The sequence below is a fragment of the Cibotium barometz genome, chromosome 60 (genome assembly GCF_041138505.1).
Source record: "Cibotium barometz isolate CiBa-2024 chromosome 60, ASM4113850v1, whole genome shotgun sequence".
Taxonomy (NCBI): domain Eukaryota; kingdom Viridiplantae; phylum Streptophyta; class Polypodiopsida; order Cyatheales; family Cibotiaceae; genus Cibotium; species Cibotium barometz.
In genome coordinates, this window is record NC_141105.1 from 20,665,971 (window position 1) to 20,690,041 (window position 24,071).

The 24,071-nt window shown below is 38.5% G+C and overlaps 2 protein-coding genes across 3 annotated transcripts; one reads left to right on the top strand and one right to left on the bottom strand.

The window, feature by feature from the left end:
- Positions 1-6,496: 6,496 nt before the first annotated feature.
- LOC147605100 (isopentenyl-diphosphate Delta-isomerase I-like) lies at positions 6,497-9,846 on the top strand. The gene is made up of 6 exons (XM_086794061.1): positions 6,497-6,773; positions 7,073-7,128; positions 8,556-8,647; positions 8,758-8,860; positions 8,956-9,093; positions 9,439-9,846. The coding sequence occupies exons 1-6, from the start codon at positions 6,562-6,564 to the stop codon at positions 9,690-9,692; spliced, it is 855 nt and encodes a 284-aa protein (XP_086650187.1). The 5' UTR covers positions 6,497-6,561; the 3' UTR covers positions 9,693-9,846.
- Positions 9,847-20,116: 10,270 nt separating this feature from the next.
- LOC147605101 (pentatricopeptide repeat-containing protein DOT4, chloroplastic-like) lies at positions 20,117-23,636 on the bottom strand. Of its 2 annotated transcripts, XM_086793708.1 has the most exons (4): positions 21,397-23,635; positions 20,871-21,231; positions 20,704-20,797; positions 20,117-20,602 (listed from the first exon to the last, which is right to left on the bottom strand). In XM_086793708.1, the coding sequence occupies exons 1-2, from the start codon at positions 22,994-22,996 to the stop codon at positions 21,014-21,016; spliced, it is 1,818 nt and encodes a 605-aa protein (XP_086649834.1). In that variant the 5' UTR covers positions 22,997-23,635; the 3' UTR covers positions 20,117-20,602; positions 20,704-20,797; positions 20,871-21,013. The 2 variants fall into 2 exon arrangements, with proteins under 2 accessions (XP_086649834.1, XP_086649833.1); XM_086793707.1 differs by having other exon boundaries at positions 20,871-23,636.
- Positions 23,637-24,071: the final 435 nt, after the last annotated feature.

Sequence of the window (24,071 nt, forward strand, 5' to 3'; positions counted from 1 at the left end):
ATCGTTAAGGAGACGCAAAGTGGTACCACCAAAGACCATTTAGTGTATCTCTAACATTGAAATGTTTTTGTGTATGTTTTTGTTTAAATAAAGAGGCTCAAGAGGTCCTTTCCCTTAATCATTATTTAAATATGATAATAGAACAATAGAAACAACACTATAAAAGAAAATTTAAAATGGCCCATACATTTAAAAAAAGGAGCTTAGTGGATTCACCACTTTGGAAGTTGAAGGAGAAGAAGCTTCAAAAAAAACAAACACAAAAAAACATTTAGTTTTATTTAGCTTTAATCTTATGCATAATAGAACAATAGATTCAACAAAAAATCAAAAAATAAAAACGACCCATACATAAAGAAAGAGTTTAGTGGATTCACCTCTTTGGAAGTTGAAGAAGAAGAAAGAGCTTAGTGGACTCACCTCTTTGGAAGTTGAAGGAGAAGAAGTTACAAATAAATAAATAAAATATTACTTTTAATAGAATAATAGAAATAACATCAAACGAAAATTTAAACTAGCCCATACATAAAATCTTAGTGGACTCACCTCTTTGGAAGTTGAAGGAGAAAAAGAGCTTAGTGGACTCATCTCTTTGGAAAGGAAAAAAAGTAAATAATTTTATAGATTTTATAGAAAAGAATTTCTATTTAACAATAAAGTAAATTAAGTAAGAAAATTTCTCGAAATAACAAGCAAAATTTTAAAAAACAAGGATCTCTCACTAGGACATGTCACTAATGAGGGGCCACTAATGAGGGGGGATGGTATTGCTAAAGCACATCATCCATTTGTTGTTAGGAGTCTTCTTCTCCTAACAAGCAAAATTTTAAAAAACAAGGATCTCTCACTAGGACATGTCACTAATGAGGGGCCACTAATGAGGGGGGATGGTATTGCTAAAGCACATCATCCATTTGTTGTTAGGAGTCTTCTTCTCCTTTGCATGTGCATGAGCGGAGGCAATGAAGGAAATTGAAATCTATTGAAAAAGCATTTTCTCAATGATCCACCCTCGTGTTATCATTGCATGTGAAGGATATGCTCTATTTGGTAAAGTCCCCTATATAAGGAGTAGCCATTGTGGCGTGAGCACTCAAGCACCCGACAGTGCCCACTTTAGACACTGAGTTTAAATACTGGATGGTGGCCAACTATGGCAAGATAGTTAGGAGATGGCTTATGTAGATTTAGGACTATGAAGGTAAGTAGGATGCATGCTTATGAAAGCTATATCTGACCACATTTGTGAGCATTGGATAGTAAATGGAGGACACACTATTCTTGGGTTATGGGCCGTGTTTGAGGGTTCAAACTATCTAACATGGCCATGGGAGTTGTGCATAGTTCCTATGAGACTAAGTTTTATTCTTATATAGTTCCTATGAGACTAAGTTTTATTCTTATATAGTTCCAGTGAGATGATATAGTCGATTTATTGTTTTAGACCAAGTAGTGGGTAAGCTGACATGGCCATGCCGACCCTAAGCACTACTTATAGACTAGTTTGGTAGTCTTTGTTCATCATCGAGAGTTCATTGTATTCTAGCACTCTTGTAAGTAAGACATCCTCAACCAAAGTTTGTTTAGATTGCCATTAAAGATCCTTAGCTAGAGCATGGACAACCATCATTTATAAGCAGTAATGTTGTTTATTCTCCACTTCTTTAGTAATCCAATGCTTTATATTGTGAAGATCTTACATTGGCTATTGTGTTTCTTATAAAATCTTTTTTGGGTTTTTGGAATCTAAATCTAGGTGTTAGATGTCACCAAAACATTGTAAATAAATGTGTATTGTAGCGTGACAATAAAAAAACTAAAGTAAAGTCATCATTAATATTGTCGTTAAAGCGACACTCATTAAAAAACATAAAAAATGTTGTTGGGCTGGTGTCGCTAGTTAGTAGTGGCGAGTAGGGAGTCTACTCCACAATTACCAACTAGATTGAAAAAAACTATTGATAGAACCAATACACAATCTACTCAATAGGTGTTATGTCGCTAAGCAATGCTCGTTAAAAAAATATAAAAAGTGTTGCTAGGCCAATGCTACTACATCCCCAACTTGTAGTAGTGGGTAGGTAGTCTACACCACAATTACCAACTAAATTGAAAAATACTATTGATAGAAACAATATGCGATCTACTTAATAGGTCTTATCATATATATTTTATATATAAATTATCACATTATTCTATTTGAATATTATTATATTTTAGTTTCCACTTCTCATACATTGAATAATAAAAATTCTTAAATACTCAATATATAGTATAAGTATTATTATTATCATATTTAAATTAACTTAGTATGAAAATAATCTATAGTAATTATATTTTTTTATGGATATTAGTTATATTGGCATAGTAAACATTTAAATTATAACTTAATGCTTAATGTTACTATAATAACATTTATTAGTATTCAAATATTGAGAGAGAGAGAGAGAGAGAGAGAGAGAGAGAGAGAGAGAGAGAGAGAGAGAGAGAGAGAGAGAGAGAGAGAGAGGTATCAATTCACCATATAAATAGAATTCCATTTAATGGGGTGTGCCATTGTAATAAGAGGACTTAGTGGTTACACAATAATATTTTGGGTGTGCCATTGTAATAAGAGGACTTAGTGGTTACACAATAATATTTTGGGTTAATGGTTGTGTTGAGAAAATGATTTATTAGGCCCTAAATGTGGACAAGAACAAGGTGAAGCCATTTGTCCAGATGGATGTGTAAGTTATGGGAAAGTATGCAAGACAAAGAGGGTGGAAACCATAGCACATGACAATTAATGAAGCATTGGGAGCTAGAATGGTGATGCCACTTTTGGAGGTGATTAGGGGGATTAAAGGGAACCTAATTAAGGTTATTAGTCAAAAAATACACAGATTAACATCTAAAAATCAGAGTTAGAAGGGGTTAATTAAGCTAGATTTACATGGGTTTATGAAACCTAGTGAAACAAAAATCTAGAGTTGTAGACATTGTTTTTAATGCCATCCTTTAAGACATGACGGTACATTTTTTGAAGAGAGATTTATAATTAGATGCACAATAGGACTCTGTGGGGTACTCATGCATGTTGTTTTCTCCACTATAATGGATAAAGATGTCTCTAGTACGATAGTTCCTACCGTATTAGAGAGCATAGTGCATAATATTTTCTCCACTACAATGGACAAAGGGGTATCTACATGATAGATGGACAAAGGGGTATCTGTTGGCGATAAATCCTACCATAGTAGCATAGTGCATATTATTTCTCCACTACTATGGACAAAGGGATCTCTACCAACGTAGATCCTAGGGGCAATTTGCAGGGCAAGATCCCCACACTTCTATAGAAGTGACAATGAATAAGGGCTGTCTATTGCGGTAGATCTGAGGGAGCCGCAAGATCCCCACACTTGTGGAAGTGATGTTGAATAAGGGCTCTCTATTATTATAGATCCCAATCCACTATGGTATGATCCCCACATTTTTGTGGAAGTGCTTGTGAATAAGGGCTCTACTACGCCAAATCATCCTAGGCACAATTTGATATGGTAGACCTAGGGGCAATCCACTGTTGCTGTACTGTGGTAGATCTCAAGGGCAATCAACTATGGTGAGTGTGGGCGAGATCCCCACACTTATGCAAAAGTGATAAGACTTGTTACCTAGGTGGGAGACCTGGGTTGGAACTTTGGCCCACTGGTATTATGGTACATGGATTTGTGGATCCTTAGTCACCTCCACTTTGTGTAGGGAGTTATTGGTGACTGGAGCTCAGAGGGTGGTCGAGTGTATTGAGCTCCTATGGGAGGATAATTTTCCCTATACACAAAACCATATATATATATATATATATATATATATATATATATATATATGTGGGTGTATTATTGTATTAGTTTTGTTGTGATTTCTTTCTACATGCTATTATAGCATCATTATATGTATTTACATGTAACAACATATTGAATAGTCACATGACTCAATGTATTGCTTAAGAGGATAACTGATGGTGTGGTATTAACTTCATGATGATGTCATGTGATGGAAAGTGTAATTTTTAATGTGGTAACCTATGAGATACGCCCTATAGCTGTATGAATATGTGGTAACCTATGAGATACGCCCTATAGTTATATGAATATGTGGTAACCTATGAGATACGCCCTATAGTTATATAATTTTTAATATGTGGTAACCTATGAGATACGCCCTATAGTTATATGAATGGTAATTATGACATGGTAGGATAAAAAACAACACCATCCTAACCACATGACCCCAAACTAGCTCCACATTGCCTCTGGTAACCCTTCCATCTACTACTCGTAAATCCTTTGCCACCGCTTGAAGGCATCTAAATGCAAATGGCACTAACCTAGCCAAACTCTAGCTGCTACATTGTGCACTTGTAAACCCTATCATCATTGAGCTGCTTACCACACTTTCAACAAATAATAATAATTACTTCTTTAAAACATTTGTGTGTGTGTGTGTGTGTGTGTGTGTGTGTGTGTGTGTGAGAGAGAGAGAGAGAGAGAGAGAGAGAGAGAGAGAGAGAGAGAGAGAGAGCTCATGGTCCATGATGAGGGAAATATGAAAGGGAGGAAGGAAACATACGATGAGGGGAATATAAAAGGGAGTAAAGAGACATATGAAGAAAAATACTCGCATGGAAGGAGGAGAAGAAAATCATGGGCATATTGTAGCAAGGGGGAGAAGAAAATCATGGAAGGAGGAGAAGAAAATCATGGGCATATTGTAGCAAGCAAGATGCTAAAGTTTCAAGGTAGACAAATTTTATAAAAAAAAGTGAAGTATGAGGTGTGAAAGAGGAATTTCTTGAAAACAAAAAAGTAAACATATATTTGTAGGAGTTTGCACTACAAGCAACCATCTTAAGATTTACTAGATATCATGTCTCTTAAAAAAAGACAACATCCTAAAACTAGAATTAACATCCACCATTATTGATGTATCGAGTGCTCTAAGTGCATCTTTATGGAGTTCCTTTGAGATTCGATTACTACTATTGAAACATAATAGATATTTCACCCAATTTATGCACAAGTCTTTAACAAGTTTTTTTTTCCTCTAAAACAAAGTATATTTGAGTTTTAAAATCAGTGCATGTGTTGGAGGATGTGCAAGTTTCACTTGAGTGTATCTTTTGGAAAAGGAGAGCCAAAGAGTTTGCACAACTTCCAAAGAGTTAAATGAATTTAGTGTAAGAAAGCATGCAAACAAATAAGTACATAACCACGCAAACAAATAAGTACCTAACCATGAGCCTTATATATTTTTAATGTCACTTGTTTTATCATGCCAATAAACTTAGCTCATAGATCTCCTACTTTATTCAAGTAAATTAGTGTCACAAATACTTTGCATATAGTGCAATTTTTTTTCTACACAATCGCAAATGCTTTTGAGCAAAGGTTTTTGGTACTTATTGTTAAGAAAGTAGGAGGCTTCCACCCACAATCATGTAGCATAGTGGTGCACCCAAGTTTGAATGCTCCTACGAGCACCCTATAAGTGAATATATAAAACTCTCAAACAAAAAGAAAAACTACAAGGATCTTTTTAGGCATTTTTCAAGAGTGAACAATAAATCCCTTCAAGGATAGTCTTGATCTAGTTGTGTGGGGAAAAAAGATTTATTGCAAATAACACTCAAGATTGAAAATGACGACCTCCAAAATAGCATGCAAAAGATGGAATTGTTATCATGAAACCTTTAGATCTTCTTACATTATAAGAGCTACTAACATCTTCTACAAATAGAGATTTTCAACAATTTGAGAAATTTTTCTCCATTTTCTTCACTGAAAATCTAGGTATATGTAGTATATCTATACTCACAACCTAATGTAAGGCTAGCAATGTGTTTCTAGGTTTTTCCCAAGGTTGATTATGACCCCCTGATGTGAACACTTCATTATTATAAATCTTAAAATTCATAGTCATACACTCATCCTCATGTGAGGCTAGCATAAAACTTCTAGTTTTTTTCCAAGGATGGCTTTTCTAGTTTTTTTCCAAGGCTGGTAACGTGCTGTGAGAGAGAGAGTCCAAAGGCATTACTACACTTCATGATAATGTATGGCTTGACATCTAGCATGGGTATGCCTGCATTATTTCTTCTCTATGTCAATATATATTTGGTGGCATGTCAATTTTGCTTACCAAAGATAAAATTTTCAATTTTATATTTGATACTCTCTCTCTCTCTCACACACACACACACCTGAGTTCAAGTCCCACCGTTGGTCGTATATGCCGTCATGTTGATAAAATATTTGATACTCTCTCTCTCACACACACACTTGAGTTCAAGTCACACCGTTGGTCGTATATGCTGTCATGTTGCATTCTACCGATGGTAATACCTCTTTCTCTCTCTCTCTCTCTCTCTCTCTCTCACACACACACACACACACACACACACACATTTTTTGCAATTAAAGGAAGTGGAAATGCAAGTCTTCACACATGCTTGGGGATTGCTTAATATTATTGTTTTGCAACATTGTTACTCAAATATAACTTCTTGAGTTGGAAGTCTCCATGTCCACCTTAGCCATCTCCTCTTTTGCTATTTTCTCTCATCTCAGTTTTTCTGTGAGATCATCTTCTCGCACGGCCCTTCTTCACCGCTTGCCATCAACAGCCCATCTTAGAACACCGTTAGCCCCTCTCAGGAGACCCGTCGCCTACGCTGCCATGGGGACTGTTGAAACCATGGACCCTGTGCAGAAGCGCCTCATGTTCGAGGATGAGTAAGCCTTTCTCTCATTTCTAAGCACTGTCTACCTTAACATTTGATACGTTTCTTTAACTAAGGTTTAGGTGAGTGGTTACAGAAGACAAGGTGAGTGCTTTTTTAAGGATTATTCCGATTTAGAAAGGATGTTACATTGATCAGCTGCAAAGATCGGGCTCAAGAATTATGATTCCATGAGATTTAGGGTTTTTTTTAAAGGTTTAGGGTTTGCTATATCCTTCCTCCTTGTGTGTGTGGCTTAATTAAATGAGGGTTTCACAAAAACCTTATCTCAACTGTTTCCTGTTGTCGCAGGTGCATCCTGGTTGATGAGAGTGATGGAGTGGTCGGCCATGATTCCAAATACAATTGTGAGTTTTCAAGTGCAGTTTATCGCATTTTGACTGTAAAAAGAAATGGATTTAGTTGCCTGAGAGGCCAACTGCACCATGCCGCCCGGGATCGAGTTTGCCTCTACACCTACATACATATATATACCTCACCCAAAGAGAAAAGAAAAGAAAAGAAGTGATGTGCCATAGAAATGGTTATATATTTTCTTCCCAATTTTATGGTACAGTGTTTGCTGTAAACATTGAGAAGCTACATTGCATTCAGTGATCTGGCTATGAAAGGGAAATTGTGGTTTGTCTTAGTGATTTCTGGATACTACATAGCCTTGAACATAAGACCTCAGACCTTAGACTTTGCATTTCATGTGTGTACCCAATATCTATACATATACATATCCCAAACCAAATAAATCCAACTGCATTTTTCCTTCTCTCAATGTGGCGCCAGCCCTCCTTTCCTCCATACCTAACCCTGCCGTGCCTTCCTGTCTCATATTTCACATTTTCACGGAACCCAGCTGGAGCAGCAGACCCTTTAAATAATCTTAACCCATTATTATGTATCAACCAATACAGCAGTGTATGTGCTGGTAATCTTGTTTAAAGTAAGATAATCGATACACATTTGATATGTCCCATTCTTCTTTTTAACAAGAAGAACTAGAGCACCAAATGGAGAATTGCTTGGTCTAATTAGTCCTTTCTCTAACAATTCTTCTACTTGTCTCTGAATCTCTTTCTTCGATAAGGAGCTTTACATGGGAGAGATCTTCTAGGGATTATTTGAATTTTACAAACTTCTAGACAAAGTTTAGGTAAACTAGGAGGTAGGTCATCTGGGGGCAGGAGAGGAGAGTGAGGAAATTTTTTATTTATTGTTTGTTTGTTTTTTTTGGCCCGGAGGGGGGGGGGTGGGGGAAGCCTTGAAAAGTAAAGGCTGCTTGCAAGGCAGGGCAGAAGAGCCAGCCAGAGGCAGAGGCAAGGGTGAGTGTAGCAGACTGCAATAGACGCAAGTGAGGTTAGGAAGCAAGGGGTTGAATCAGGAGAGTCTGGGAGGTGGGGGCAAGGGGTCAGAGACATGGGAAGCAGGATAAGGGACTGCAATTTCCTATGCAAGCATCACATCTTCTGTAATGAAGGGAGTCTTAAGGTCAAGCAACCTTGATGGATCCTGGAGCCAAAGCAAAAAGCTATTTTGTGGTACGCTCTAGAGGCTACAGCATAGTTCATTGTTTCGTAAGCCTGTTTCATCTCTCACAGTTGTGGTCTAATTGCTAGCTTGTTGTTGTGTAAGCTGCTGGTTGATGGGCTCTGTGAATCTAGTGACTAGTCAAATTACCCTTAAAAGACTTCCAATAATTAGAAGGAATTATATGCTTACTGTGTCCTCTTTGATTAAGGTAACATGCCAAAGTCCTTTGTTTTTTTGGGATTTTTGAAGCCAGGTCACTTGATGGAAAACATCGATGCGGGTAAAGCGTTGCATCGAGCATTTAGCGTCTTTTTGTTCAACCAGAAGCACGAGTTGCTACTGCAGGTTTGATTTTCTCCTTTTCCTTGTTAGTTCTGAGTATGTGGTGGAAGTAGAGAAGGGTAACATTATGGGATCAATGGACTCCATTTGATGAGGAACTGGTGTGGGAACAGAAGCGGTCAGCTACCAAGGTCACCTTCCCTCTAGTATGGACAAACACATGCTGCAGTCACCCCTTATACAGAGAATCTGAATTGATCGAGGAAAATTTTATGGGTAATGGTCGTGGGGATCCCCCTTGTGGTATTGACATAGTCGTTCTTAACCAAGCTTTCAGTAGCAGGAAACCTTCTTTATGGTATTTTGTGCAGGTGTGAAGAACGCGGCACAAAGGAAGCTTTACGATGAGCTTGGCATTGTTGCGGAGGATGTGCCAGTAGATCAATTCACATGTCTTGGTCGCATCTTATACAAGGCTCCATCGGATGGTAAATGGGGAGAACACGAATGTAAGTAATGATCGGAGCTTGGCATCGGTTTTACATTGCATAATTGCAGTTGCTTTCTCAACATGGCTGCCTTTTGTGTCCTACTGTCAGCTGACATACTTGCATTTCACTACAATATTGGCTTAAGGCTCTTAACACGATGGTCCACAAAATGCACGTGGGCAGGCTACGGACGAGCATGTATGCCTGTCCATGAGCAGCTGCATCCTGCACATTATCAGATGCTTTGATAGGAAGGAGGGGCAGGCCATATGTGTGGGGTGGGCCTAGGATGTTATAAACATGAAGTTTGCATATACGAAATGCATCAGAGCTTATTGTAATGTTGGATTTTTTGATTTGCAGTGGATTACTTGCTGTTTCTTGTCCGAGATGTGAGTTTACTACCAAACCCAGAGGAAGTTGCAGATGTGATGTATGTAAACAAGGATCAGCTGAAGGAGCTGCTAAAGAAAGCTGATGCTGGCGAGGAAGACATAAAACTCTCTCCATGGTTTAGGCTCGTGGTGGACAATTTCCTCTTTGATTGGTGGAGCAAGCTGGAGGATAACACTCTTTCTGCTTCTGCCAACATGAAGCAGATTCACAAGCTATGTTGAAGTCTTGTGACAGTCTATAGAACCCTTGTGGTACATGTATTAGAAAGAGAACCGATTGCAAGTGCAGAAATAGAAAATAAGCACAGAATGATTGTAAGGGCTAGGTGAGATTTTATTCTATTTTATTTTTAAATTTATCAGAATCTTGAATTAACGAGGGTTTCATTTTTCTGCCCTTTATGGACAAGGGGCTGGAGTGGGGTTGAATGCTTAAGTGAAGGGGAGAGTGGCCTACAGCTAGTGGTTAGCCTGCTTTAAGAGACCCCAAATAGCAGAAGTATGTGCAGCGTGCCAGAAGGCTCTTGCATAGGCCCAACTCCTTACCAGACCTTGGGCGGCTGCCCAATGGTTGGCCCTTAACCAGGATTGGATTTGAAGTTGATTAATTTTATGGAAGACTAAATTCGTTGAAGCACTATCATAGGGTGCTTTTAAAGGTCACTTTCGGTTGGTTTAGTTGATTAATTTTATGGAAGACTAAAGTTATTGAAGTACTATCATAGGGTGCTTTTTAAAGGACACTTTTAGTTGGTTTTATTTGTTAAACGAATGATTGCCCCCCTTCCAAGCTTTCAAAGCACATGTGAATTCATGACAGATTGGTAGATAAACATGTCAATCTTATCTCAGCATGCTTTGTTTTTGACGGGCCTCGTGTCCCGGAAACACCAAGCTACTGTGAGAGTACTTAAACAATGATAATGAAGTACAAATCAGGCCTAGATATGATTGGAAGCACAAGCTTATATTGACAATAACAAAACCGGCAAGTACACCACTAATCTCAATCCAATGAGGATTAAAGCTGAGGTAGAATCACTCAATCCACTCTCAAATGAACTTTGCTTTCCTTAGAGAATTCCTAAGCTATGCTCTTAACAATCTTAGTCAGGATTATACAAGGCTTGATTATAATCAGTGCTTGCTATGTGCTTTTATAGTTGCCTACATACAACTGTGCTGTAGTAAGATTGCACTGTAAAGATTTGATTGCAGCAGCACATAAGTGATGATCTTATCAATCTGTTTGGTAGGATTATAGATCTTGATGTGTAGAACAACTTTGTAGAAGGCACTACCTTCATCCAATGGCTGCACTTTCCTGTATAAGCCCACCAATGTAGGTAGGTAGGTGCAGTCTTGATTTCCTGCAGTTTCCAGCCATCAATGTTGGAGCCTTTATTGTAGGTGATTAAGATCAGATCTAGAAGATCCCAATGGTGAGGCTGTAGCTTAGATTATGCAGAGCATTTCATCATTTTACATTACTCCATTTTGATGGTTGGATCTTGAGATATGGGCTCTGCAAATCAGCATTCTAAAACTGTGCTTGCATGAAATTCCTCCTATGATATAGGAGCACTTTTGACCTTCACAAATGCATGTCTTTTGCCTTTTACCATTGATTGATTGTAATGGTATTTAGTTGTTATTTTTCCTATTGTTTTGGGTGAGTCATCCATGACTATAGCACTCCTTTCTAGCACTACCCAGTGTTATAAAGCACTATTCTTTAACAGCTACAAGCCATCATGGTAGTAAGAGGGGAGATGCTCTTGACGTGCACCTATTTGAAAGAGACTAGTGCTTTCTCACCCTATTCGAAAGGGACTAGAACTTTCACACCCATGCACTTATTTGAAAGAGTCTAGCGCTTTGTCACACCCAAGGATTCCAAGGTTCATTATCACCTCATAAAATCCTAAAGAAGCAAAGAAAAGGGATTTTTATGTAGCTTGAAGGCCAAGAAATATATGTTAGGATTGGTAGAAAGGTGTTGAAAATTGATAGCACCTTTGGTCATTATGTATGATGAGCACATTGTCCAGTTCAAAAAGGAATGCATGAGGGGATGAACAAATGTGAGATTTAGTTGCATTTGTGACTTTATTTTTTTCCAAGAAATATGGGGGTACCAAACTTGTGACCTCGCTTTAGTTAGGTGAAGATAAGTGATCTAACCACTTGGGCAAGATTATCCTCAATGCAGCTGTCTGCAAGGTGTGGTAGAGAAGGGTTAGGTGTACTTGAAGGCTTTGAGCTAAGGCTATGTCATCACTTCTAACCCTTGAGCTTGGATGTGGGCCATCAAACTTGTAGCACGATTACAAATGAGCCAACTATAGAATCCCCAAACTTATATTGCAAATTCAACTAAACGGTGTCCTTTCAATTGTGAGTTTGCTCACGTATCTTTGCATCTCAAAAACTATCATAATCCAGGAGTCTTACACAAGGGCTTATAAATCAATGCAAAATTCTTACATGAGGGTTTTCGGGTACACATGTTGATTGTTATGTATGCTAAATTTTGGTTTGTAAAAGCATCCCACTTTGGGATAGTCTCATGGATTGAAGAATATGTTAACTAAGGTAGACTCGATCTCCTAGCCACATGCATACAAAACATCAAGCATAAAAAGACCATTGTGAGTGTTGGCATGCTCACCACCACCTAACCATATAGCTGTATTTAGAGCATTTAGGAGCTCAAGGCTAGATTAGTACAGAGTCGTCGACAATATGTTCTAATTTGTGAGGAACAAGTTGAGTCATTTTATCACCCAATCAAATCATCCCCTATAATCTACACTCTCACTACTAAGATTACCAAAGTCCAAGTTTTTTTCATGCAAACCCTAATTCTTTAAGTTTTCTCCTATCCTACCAACAAACTATTGCTAGCATATATGTGAAGCATTTTAGCACTAATACCTTCCTGGTCTACATATGGAATTGTGCAATCAAAGAAATTTAGCAAGTTTTCATTGAAACTAAGAATCAAGTTTTTCAAATTGATGATAGAAGGCAAGAATAAAAATAACTCCTCACCACACTTGAACAAAGAGAGTCAATCAAGGAGAACATGATCAACAAGTGAGGGAACACTAAAAAGAGAGGTTGAAGACCTTAAATTTTTTACCAAACAAACAATGGTGGGATGGCAACATTGAGAAACCCAACAAAGCTATTTACACCCTCCTTAAGAAGAAGGCAATGAAGGTATCTTCTTTGCTCAAAGATAATAATACTTATACTATTTTCGAGAAACATACTCTTCACACAATATTATGCTAACATTTTTCTACTTGCAACCTAATATTCCATGGACATTAATGAGTGCAAGGCCTAAAAGCTCAAGCAAGGCAATGTCTCTCCTCTATTAGCTTCACTAAAATTTTGCCTTCAAAGGAAATTTTTTATAGTGGTAATGTTATCCATGAAGGATGTTAAGTGCCCTCAAATAAAGGGATTGCCTGGAAAATTTTATAAACACTTCTAGAAGGATGTATATAAAGGTCAATTAGTCAAACATTGTATCCTTTCCCTGACATCAATGTAAGGATAATCCAAATTGATCCATAAAAAGGGTGAGAAAGATGTCCTCTATCTTTGACTATATTTAACATTATTTACATTTTTTTTTTTTTTGCTGAAGACCTAGAAAGAAGGCTCTCTGTGATCACATGGCTAAATGGATTTGTCCCCAAAATACAAAGATTTCATCAAGGGAATACACATTTTACATGTTATAATTACCAAGTGTGAAGGCATTGAATATGCCAAGGAATCTAGAAACTACTAGTTTCTTTTTGAGAAAGCTTATGATAAGCTTGGATGCCCTTCATAACTCAATCTATGAGGAGGGGTTTGGGGAATCTTTCATTGGATGAACCAATTTTTATTTGGTCATGCATCTAGTAAAGTTTGTCAATGGAGCTTTATCAAATAAATTTTCTCTAAACAAATCACTTAAGTAAGGCTATTGTTAAAACCCCATAGATTTCTCTAGCTAATCACTATGCATAAACACACATAATCTAGACATATACTCATCCACCCGACCACCTTCGAGCCCAAGGGTGCACACATCAACATAATGAAGAACCACATACCCAACCTTGGTGTCCCATACCACCAATAAGAAGTATGTCTTCAATCCAGCAGCACATAGCTCTAGCATGAAATGGCAAGATAGTAGATACTATGCTCTACACAAGAGAACATCCCTTGAGAGTGCCCCATGCTCCTATTATATAGGAGAGCTCTCAAGTGACTCTTGCCTCTCCATTTCCATGTGTGACCCTTGGTTTCCTGACCTTAACCTCAACCCAAGGTTAGGTCTAACCCTTTCCCCACTAGAGCATGTTCTCATGCTCACATACCTAGGGTGGGTTAGCCTCCTAGTATATGCACATAATATGATGTGTACATAACATACTTCCCCTCTCTCAAAACATTGCACTCTTGCAATGAAAATAAGGAAACCTGCACTGAACTTTCTCAACTGACTCCCAAGTCGAATCCTCGATTTCCCTATCTTTCCACTTAATTTTAACCTCATGGATTAAACGATTACGAAGTTTCCTTTCCCTGAATTCAAGTACCTTTCAGGTTCATGTGGAACATAGGATAAATCCTCGACCTCAATGAGTTCTTGAGGAGTAACTGTGTTATCCTCACCTCCCAGCTTCTCTTTCAGTTTGCTGACATGAAAGACTGGATGAACTCTGACACGCGGAAGTGGGTTTAGCTCATACGCAACTATGCCAATCCGACGTATAACTCAAAATGGACCACAATATCTAGGAGATAATTTTGAGCACTTTCTTGTTGACAAAGTCTGAGAATATTTAGGAACTTTCAAATAAACCAACACTCCTAGCTCAAAAGACCGAGGTCAGCGTCTCCTAAAACCGTGCTCTATCATGAGCACTCCTGATAGAATCTTGAGCTTGGGTCAACATTTCCTGCATATCACGTAAGAAAGCCCTTGACACATCGAGGTCAATGTCCTTAAGATCGACATCAACAGGTGCCCTAAGTTGATACCCATACATAAGCATGAATGGACTATTACCAATAGTCGTATGCTTAGAACTGTTATAGGCAAATTCCATTATTGGAAGATACTTTTTTCAACTTGATGGTTTTCCAGAGATATACGTACGAAGCATATCCTCTAAAATCTGATTCACACGCTTTGTTTTCCCATCAGATTGAGGGTGATCAAAGGAACTCATACTCAAAGTAGTTTCCAATTTCTTGAAAACTTCCTACCAAAAATGAGCCGTGAACTTAGAGTCCTGATCGCTCACAAGATTAGAAGGTAGACCATACAGTCTAAACAGCTACTCAACAAATTGATAAGCCAATTCTGAAGCTTTGACTTTTATCTTTGTGGGTAAAAACCTAGCCATCTTTGTCAATCTATCCCCACGACTACCCAAATGACATCGTGACCCCCGCTGGTACGTGAAAGTCCCATAATGAAATCCATGGAAATACTTTTCCACTTCCGAGACGGAATATCCAAAGAATGCAATAACCTAGCAGATTTAAGGCGTTCAGCCTTGTTTATCTGACATTGATGACATCAAACCACATAACTCTGAATAAAATCTTTCATTTTTGGCCAATAAAATGTCCTTCTAACCAAAGCTAAGGTTCGTTGTATGCCAGGATGTCCTGCCGGTGGTGCATCATGGCACTCAAAGAGAATCCTGAGTCTAATTTCTGGCACATTCGGCACGCAAACCTTATCATTTAGGAATAAGAGACCATTTCGAATTAAAAAAATTGATTGGATTTTCCTTGATTCACCAGGTTTTGATCTACCTCAGAGTTGGGGATCCTGATTTTGCCAAATTCTAATACTTTCCAAAGAAAATACATGTACCTTTCTCCCTAAGTGAATCGTACAAGTCAGAAGTAATTTCCGTGAAGCTAAGTTCATTAACTTCACCAATTTGACTCAACGCATTAGCAATGCGATTCAAGCTACCTTTCCTATATTTAATCATGAAATGAAAGTCTTACATCAATTTAGTCCATCTGGCCTTTCTTCCTTTCAAGTCCGGTTGATCACAAATGTATTGCAAAGACTGGTGATCTGTCAAGACCATAAATTGAGACCCATATAGATATTGTCTCCATGTCTTTAAAAGCATAAATGATCACATACAACTCTTTCTCCTGAATTGGGTACCTAGTTTGTTCATCGTTGAGTTTCTTACTCTCGAAGGCCACAGGCTTTCCATCTTGGAACAAAGTTGCACCTACTGCAAAATCACTAGCATCAGTCTCAACGATGTAAGGCCTTATAGGATTAGGCAACGCTAACAACACACACAGGAGCATCTCGAACTTTATTTTTGAAAGTATCAAAAGTTCCCTGTAGCTTCTCATTCCACTCAATTGGAGAATTAGACTTTTTATTTTTACCCTTACGAAGGTTGGTAAAAGGCACTGTCAACTTCGAATAATACTTTCTAGATTTTTGAAGAAACAACACGAAACCTAAGAAAGATCTTAACTGCTTGACCATATGCGAAATTGGCCATTCCAAAACCTTTTGTGTTCGATCCAAATCTATACTCAAGCCATCTCGAGAGATCTTATGACCCAAGTATAACAATTCCTTCTTGAAGAAATCACACTTAAATAATTTATAATACAGTTTCTCCTTCCTGAGCTTTCCTAGAATCTCTTTAAGATTATCCTCATACTTAGCCAAAGTTTTACTATATATCAAAATGTCATCTAAAAAAACCACCACGCATTTTTCTAACAGATCCCAAAATAAATCATTCATTATTTATTGGAAAGTTGCTGGTGCATTAGTGAGACCAAAGAGTAACACTAAAAATTCGTAATGGTCGTAACGTGTCCTAAAAGCGGTTTTAGGACCATCTTCCTCTACAATACGGATCTAATGATAACCGGTTCATAAATTAAGCTTTGTGAAATACTTATCTCCTTGCAACCTATTAATAAGATCATCTCATCTAGGCAATGGATATTTGTTTTTAATTGTAATCTTGTTAAGATGTTTGTAATCAATACCGCTAGGTACCTTGATCTTTTTTCTTAACCAGGAGAACTAGCACACTCCAAGGAGACTTACTTTGTCTAATCTGACTCATCCTCAAGTATTTAGCTAGTTATTTGGCTACCTCGTCTTCCTCAATTTGGCTAAGCCGATATGGAAGAATATTAACAGATACTGCACTCGGTACTAGCTCAATTTTATGATCCACCTCTCGTTTAAGAGGTAATCCGTGAAGTAACTCATCAGGAAATACATCCTGAAATTCGCTCTTAATGAAATTTAACACTTTACTTTCCCAAACATCTAAAGAAACAATGTTGACATCAAAATGAACACATGAAGACATTGGATCCATAACCAATTGAAAAAGTTAATAGGTAAAAAGGTTTTCCATTAACTCAAGCTCATTAATGAAAGTTTCCTTAGATACAACAACATTTCTCTTAAGAGTAACAAGGTTTTCACTGTGACGAAAAGACATCAAATGTTTGACCTAGTCAACTGAAATCTTTATTTTTTCAATAAAACCATTCCATCTCTAAAATGATGTCAACATGACCCAAGCTCATGACATGAAAATCAAGTCTTTCTGAGTACAACTGGATGTCTAGTGGCATCTTTGACACCTTCTTGTCCCTAAATTGGACTTGTCCTCCTCCAGCCATCCTAACCTTATACATGTGATCATTCTCAGTGGTTTCCAGCTTCATTCTTTGTACCACAATGTTGTCAATAAAATTGTTAGTACTACTAGGATCAAATAATATATGGTTTCATAAACACGAAATAATTTGTTTGGACCAAAAAAGTATTTACTGAAAGTACAATCTGGACATTGACTTCCTTCAAGATGCGCAATATTGACTTCAAAAAAATTACCTTGAAGTTTTGAAATGTTCACAGATTTCTTTGGTATAAACTTCTTCGGTGCCGCCTTTTACCCAGACGTTGAAGGTGTTGTAGCTCCATTCCAAGGATATAATTTCTTTGTGTGTCTCTTTTCTTTGCATTTGAAACATGTGAGATCATCTCTACTCACAAATTTCGACCTCTTACTGGCATTGTCAAATTTTTTTTTGTTTTGATGTAAAAACTATCTTTCTTTTTTGTCCACTTTTCGAAAAAGTGAACGTGGACGCTGGTTTTGAAGTGTCGACGCTAACCATTGTCTTACGAAAAACCTGAGCTGCCTAAATAGCATCCTCAACTGTTTTGACTTTGCATTTTTTTACCTCGTATTGATAGTCACAAGCTAGATCATCTGATTTGGCTTTGACAGCCAACTGTCTAAACTTTCGCACATAATTGTCAAATGACTGATTCCCAATGGTATTTTTAGCAAGCTTGACAATTATCTCGAATTCATCCTCTGGTTGGACGAACTCTTTTTTGAAAGCTTCTTCAAAATTTTACCAAGTAGTAGGAATGGAATCTTCTTTGAGATCCTTCCACCAAGTCATTTCCTTTCCTTTCAATAACCCCTTGCACCATATGCAAATTTTGCACATCGGTAAATGTTCCTTTCCTTTCAATAATCCCTTGCACCATATGCAGATTTTGCACATCGATAAATGGATAAAAGGCAAAGTACGTAGTCCACCTATTGAGCCAAGTATCTATACAGTCTTGAGTCTTCTCCTTTTCCTTTACGCCATATACCTTTAGTGCAAACGACAAAGCAACTGCTTTGGTAGGAGAAGGAGGCGCCGTCGCCAAAAGAGCCTTTTGTAAAGTCAAGATCTGCACCTTCAGTGATTCCATCTCATCATGGCATTTGACAATAGTTGCTTCCAGATACTCTGTCACTTCCATAAATTCACTCTTTCCACAGCAACCTCCTCTTCTTCAACTTGAAATTTAAGATCTTCCCTTCCTGAGTCAGAATGATCACACACCTCATCGATATTATCATTGATCGAGAAATCAGTGTAAGCCATGCTAATAAGGTTATCCGAAAATCACGATTCACTCAAACCAACTTCACTTGACCACCCTTGATTAAAATGATCTAGCAAATTAAATCACTAAAATTGATTGAATATAAGAAAAAATGCTTTAATTAGCATTTTGGTAGCTAAACAACGGTTAAAAAAAAATCATATAAATATCGTCTAAAATTAATCCAAATAGAAATAGCTACTAATACGAGATACACTGCATTAATTATATGCGAATAACCCACATCTATCTAATGTCAGTACGTAAAAACATTCTTCAATACTAAATAACTCCCGAAAATATCAAATTCTTGAGAAAAAAATAATTATTAAGATTTTTTTCTATTTTTTAGGATCTCAAAATTTACTAATTTTGAACTCCACCAAATCCTATCTTATAGCACTCCAAATCTAAATTTTTCAAAAAAAATTAACGATAAAATTCACCAAAATACAATTGTTATACAAAAAATACCAATTTCTAAAATTTCTAAAATAATTTTTAGAAATTTTTATAAGTTTAAAAATTATATAAAAAAATTACCTCGAGAATTCTATCGATCATAAATTTTTTTAATTCCGCCCGACAATTCTCAAATCCAATTAAAATCTCTAATTTTAATAAAATTTCTAATTTTCTAGGTAAAAAATTAGATTTTTACAAGAAATCGAATGATCACAAGCGCCCGAACGAACACGCCACATGCCAAACGACAAACCCAGATATTCCAAAAATTAGAGAAAACAACCTATCTCTAGACTCATGTTTGGTTGGCTTACATCTCCCGACTCACAGCTCACATGTCTAGGCTCCGGACTCATGTCTCCATCGCGACCATCTCACACGATTCAAAGAGCACTTGATCATGCCACTCAAGTGAACAACCGAGTCGTGGCCGGGGGATTTTCTCTAGATTCATTTTTAGCTAAATATCAAATTTATTTTAAGAATATATTGGATCAACGAAGGGAAAGGAGGTTCTAGGTTTCTTCTTCCCTTTAGAGAGCACCACAAATGGCATCTGTGGGGGTCTTTGGGAAAGGATGAGGTTTTTGGAACACTCATAGGGAGTGTCCACACACAAGGACACACACCCACATACACGAGGCTCTGAATCCTAACAACACTCCACGAAGTGTTCCCTTCAAGTAAATAATCCCAATAAGAAAAATTGTATTCTAACGACTCAAGGCTATTATTAGGGTGTCATTAGACTTTGGATACCTAAGAGGAAGGAGGAGGATTAGAAGAGAAGTTGTGTTAGCGACACTAATGGGGTGGTTAACCAACAAGCACGGCAAAGTGCTCGCAAGAAGCCACAAGGACCTTCTTGCCAACAAAGCACTAGTCCACCAAATAAAGCCACCAGTGGAGTAAAACAAGTAGTAGTGATTGACCCTTGCTCCAAAGTGGCAGATACACAAGAACCCAACCCAAATAAAGGGATGCAACCATAAGAACCTATTGATGTGTTAATGGACACCTTTATACACTAGATGGAGGAGTCACAATGTTCAAAAAATGAGTTGAAGAATCTTTAGCAACACCTTCCACTAAGCTCCAGGGAGAAATCCAAGTATCATTGGGTGAGAGTACTCAAACACAGTTATGATAAAGCTACCAGAGAGAAAGATAGAAAACTTCTAACCGTGAATTTTCTCAAAGTCTTCCATTCTTTAAAATCTATATTATTCACTTGCACTTGGAACAGATAGGTCTTACATTTCAACACTTCACGCATTCATCTTTGCCTGCAAATCAAGCATCACTCGACAGGTGATTCCTAGTGCTTCCATGACGTATTTCATAATCAGCCATATGTACACCAATACAGTGTATCTTAGCAATACATTGTATGTTACTTGAAATTCGTGCATTTGCAAGGGTTGATTGCAGCTGCTCTTCAATTTAACTCATGCATACAATACTGCTTCAAATGTACTCTCCTTGGAGCGAAGAACTTGTGACTAGTTCTCAATTATTAGGAAAAGGATAAAAGGCTTGAACTGGTTAAACACTTCAAAAGTATCATGACCGATGAGAAAGTGTGCTAGAGAGGTGCAACCTTGATTGCAGAGAATTCAGGAGTCAAAATGCAGGGGCAAGGAGACGCTTGCCAGTTGCATGCAAAGCATTTCACCTGTCATGTAAGGATCCGTCACCCGACTGTAAAGGCCGCATGCATCATCCAATCAAGTGCAATACAGATATGTGCAGAAGCATGAGCTAGGAGAAACTTACCTTATCAGCTTGCTTATGGAAAAAGTATGAAGCACACTTCATGGCCGGCCAAACCGCATCCACACATGCAAACCCCTCTTCAAGTGCCAAATCCCTGGAAAAGAAAACAAGTGACTTGTGATAATCCAAATATCCGCTTGCATGCATCTAACTCAAGTGAGGCTCACCTGGAGGGCATGAATTTGACTGCTAAGTAGTAGGTTAACGGCAATCTTGTGAAGGAAGTGAAGAAAGTCCTCTAGCCGGACACTTCATGGTTCCTAACCTGTGGGAAAGAGGTGCCATCCCAACTGCTGATCAATTCTGCTTTCTAAACATCCTCACACATGATAGTGGCTACATACATATTTGACATAAGCACATATCCAGCAGCAATCTTGCAATCAGAGTTGAGAAGCAATTCAAAAGCCCGTCTTCCAACCTCCAAGTTGTTATGTCTCGCACAAGAACTTAGCAAAGCCTTCCACATTACAGAATCAGGGGGGAATGGCATTTTCTGGATTACAACCTCTGCATCATCTAGAAGTCCTGCACGACCAAACATGTCAACCATACAAGCATAATGTTCCATCATGGGTATAATTCTGAATTCTTCAATCATGGATTTGAAATAGAAATGGCCCTCCTTAAGCAGGCCTGCGTGGCTACATGCATAAAGGAGGCTTACGAATGAAATGATGTCCGGCTGAATACCTCGGTCACACATTCTCTGAAAGTAGTGCTTGGCCAGCCCCAAATGACCATGATTAGCATACCCTGCAATCAATGCAGACCAAGACTCCAAGCTTTGTGCAGCCAACATGTCAAACACACGAACCGCATCTTCAAGGCTGCCACATTTGGAATACAAGTCAACTAGGGTGTTTCCAATCAGTAAATCTGATTCAAACCCTTGTTCAATGACATCTCCATGGATGATCGTGCCTTGATCTAGAGCAGCTATGTTTGCACATGCTTTGATGAGGCACATGAATGTGATCCCATTGGGTTCTATGCCCTCTTCGTGCATGCCCTTGAACAACTTGAGGGCTTCTTCACCTTGTCCTTTCTCAGCATACCCTTCAATCATTGAAGACCACGACACTACATTTCGAACCGCCAACTTGTCAAACACCCTGCGAGCATCTGAAATGCTGCCACATTTAGTATACATGACAACAAGTACGCTCCCAATGAAGACACTTAACACAAGATCACGTTTCATTATGTCAATGTGGATTAGCTTTCCCTGTTCAAGGGCTCCTATGGTGGCACAGGCTTTAAGAATACAAACAAATGTGACTTCATCAGGTTTTATGCCCTTCCACCGCATTTTTATGAACATCTTGAGTGCTTCCTCACCATGCCCATTCTCAGCATATCCATGGATCATTGCAGACCATGCAACCACATTCTGCACTTGTAGTTTATCAAACACTTTGAGAGCATCTTTTAGCTTGTTGCACTTGGCATACATATTCAGCACGGCGTTTCCCAAAAACACATCTGATTCAAACCCTCGCTTAAAGACTTGAGCATGAATCAGCTTGCCTTGATCCAGGGCTTTCATGCTGGCACACAGCTTCAGCGTGCATAAAAGTGTGATGTTGCTAGGCTCCATGCCCTCTTGATGCATTTTCTCGAGTACCTCCAGAGCTTCCTGATAGTGCCCATTTCGTATGTAGCCTGTAAGCATTGCATTCCATGACACCACATTTCGTGTTTGCAAATCATCAAACACCTTGCGTGCATCTTGTAAACTGTTGCATTTGCAGTACATGTCAACCAGGGTATTTCCGGTACAGAGATCCGTTTCCAGACCTTGCTTCTTGAGATCAGAGTGAATCAGTCTCCCCTCAGCTAGTGCTTCAGTGCAAGCACATGATTTGAACGCTGCAACAAAGGTACACTGGTTTGGTTTGATTGCTGACATCTGCATTCGTTTGTAAAGTATAATAGCCTGTTTGGCTTGCCCGTGCTCAGCATGAGCTGCAATAATTGTAGTCCAAGTGTTAGTGGTTTGTTCATGAAAACCACTGAAGACTCTAATAGCATCAGGTAGACACCCACATGACGCATACAGGCTGATGAGCCGGCACCCAAGCTTGACACTCCATTCATACCCATTTTCCATGATCATGGATTGCACACATCGGGCACCATCCAAATCCTTGCTTCGAGTAAAATCTTGAAGAAGAGATGCCATCATATCACGCAACATCGGCATCCTTTGTTTATAGACATCATCAAGAGCGTGGAGTGCTTCATGCAAATGCACATCCTCCCCCATTTTGCAGAGACGTCCAACAGCCATCAAACTAGATGGGCATCATTGGTCAAACTAGATGGGTACCCATACTATGTGTGGTTTCCCATCATCAAAGTTGACGGGGTACAAACGGTATCCAGTCATCAAACTCGATGGGTCTTTCCCGTTTTGATTAAAAAGATGGGTCTTAATTATCCATTTTCCCCTCTTTGCAATGTCCCATGTGCCCTTCCGCTTGATATGACTATGCCACCATGCAATGATATGATTGTTGTCGTCAGGCAAAGGCCAAACACGGATTTTCGGATATCTGAACGAGAGGTCCCCTCTGATACAATCTGTGCAAATGGCTAACGATGACAACAGGAACCTTTGATGCCTTGCCATGTAGAGAAAATAATAGCAACGCCTAGCCAAGGGGAGCGGTCCTGAAGCATGGCAAGGCTGCCAGAAATGGGATTAAGGAATATTTGATCAGAATGGGTCTGTTAATCATGATTACCTGGGAAATAGAGGAACCTGAGGTGTTCTGCACCGGGAAACCTTGATCATGACCATTCCGAAGTTTACATTCTAATTAAAACTCCCTTTGCTTACCTGAACATCTGGCAACACGCTCTGCAGCACTGCAAACATGAAGAACAGAAGGTTTCCGTGCCTGCCTTCCATATGATTTTCTAATATGAGAGTTAAAAAAGAGAGCTATTTGTAAATATGCACCCAAAACGTTTTTTGGTGATTAATTAATTAGTGGGTGTGTACAAACCTTGGGTTCAATATGTATCCAAATTATTTTTTTGGGTATATTAATTAATCAACGAAAACATAATTAATCAAAGAAGAACCTCGACTAATTAAGGTTTTAATTTAGCAACTATGTGGATGTGAACACGTGTTCATCTCTCTCGAGGCGCGTTGAGAAGCATGCAGAAGGGTGAGAAAGCTGATATGCTATCGCATTTGTCCTCTCTCAAGATTTACGCTGCTCATATTCAAACGGGTTGCGTAGGTTGCTGAGGAGGAGGATGAATTGACAGTGTTGTGCTCTCTCTCTCTCTCTCTCTCGTGAGCATACGTCCACGGTATTGCAAATTCACGTTTTGCGATTTAGGTTCTCTCT

Excerpts from the sequence above, each read along its gene's own strand:
- LOC147605100 (XM_086794061.1), top strand. The coding sequence starts at position 6,562 with ATGTCCACCTTAGCCATCTCCTCTTTTGCTATTTTCTCTCATCTCAGT. Across the intron at positions 8,861-8,955 it reads GATCGAGGAAAATTTTATGG|GTGTGAAGAACGCGGCACAA; the intron begins GTAATGGTCGTG and ends TATTTTGTGCAG. Across the intron at positions 9,094-9,438 it reads TAAATGGGGAGAACACGAAT|TGGATTACTTGCTGTTTCTT; the intron begins GTAAGTAATGAT and ends TTTGATTTGCAG.
- LOC147605101 (XM_086793707.1), bottom strand. The coding sequence starts at position 22,996 with ATGGCTGTTGGACGTCTCTGCAAAATGGGGGAGGATGTGCATTTGCAT.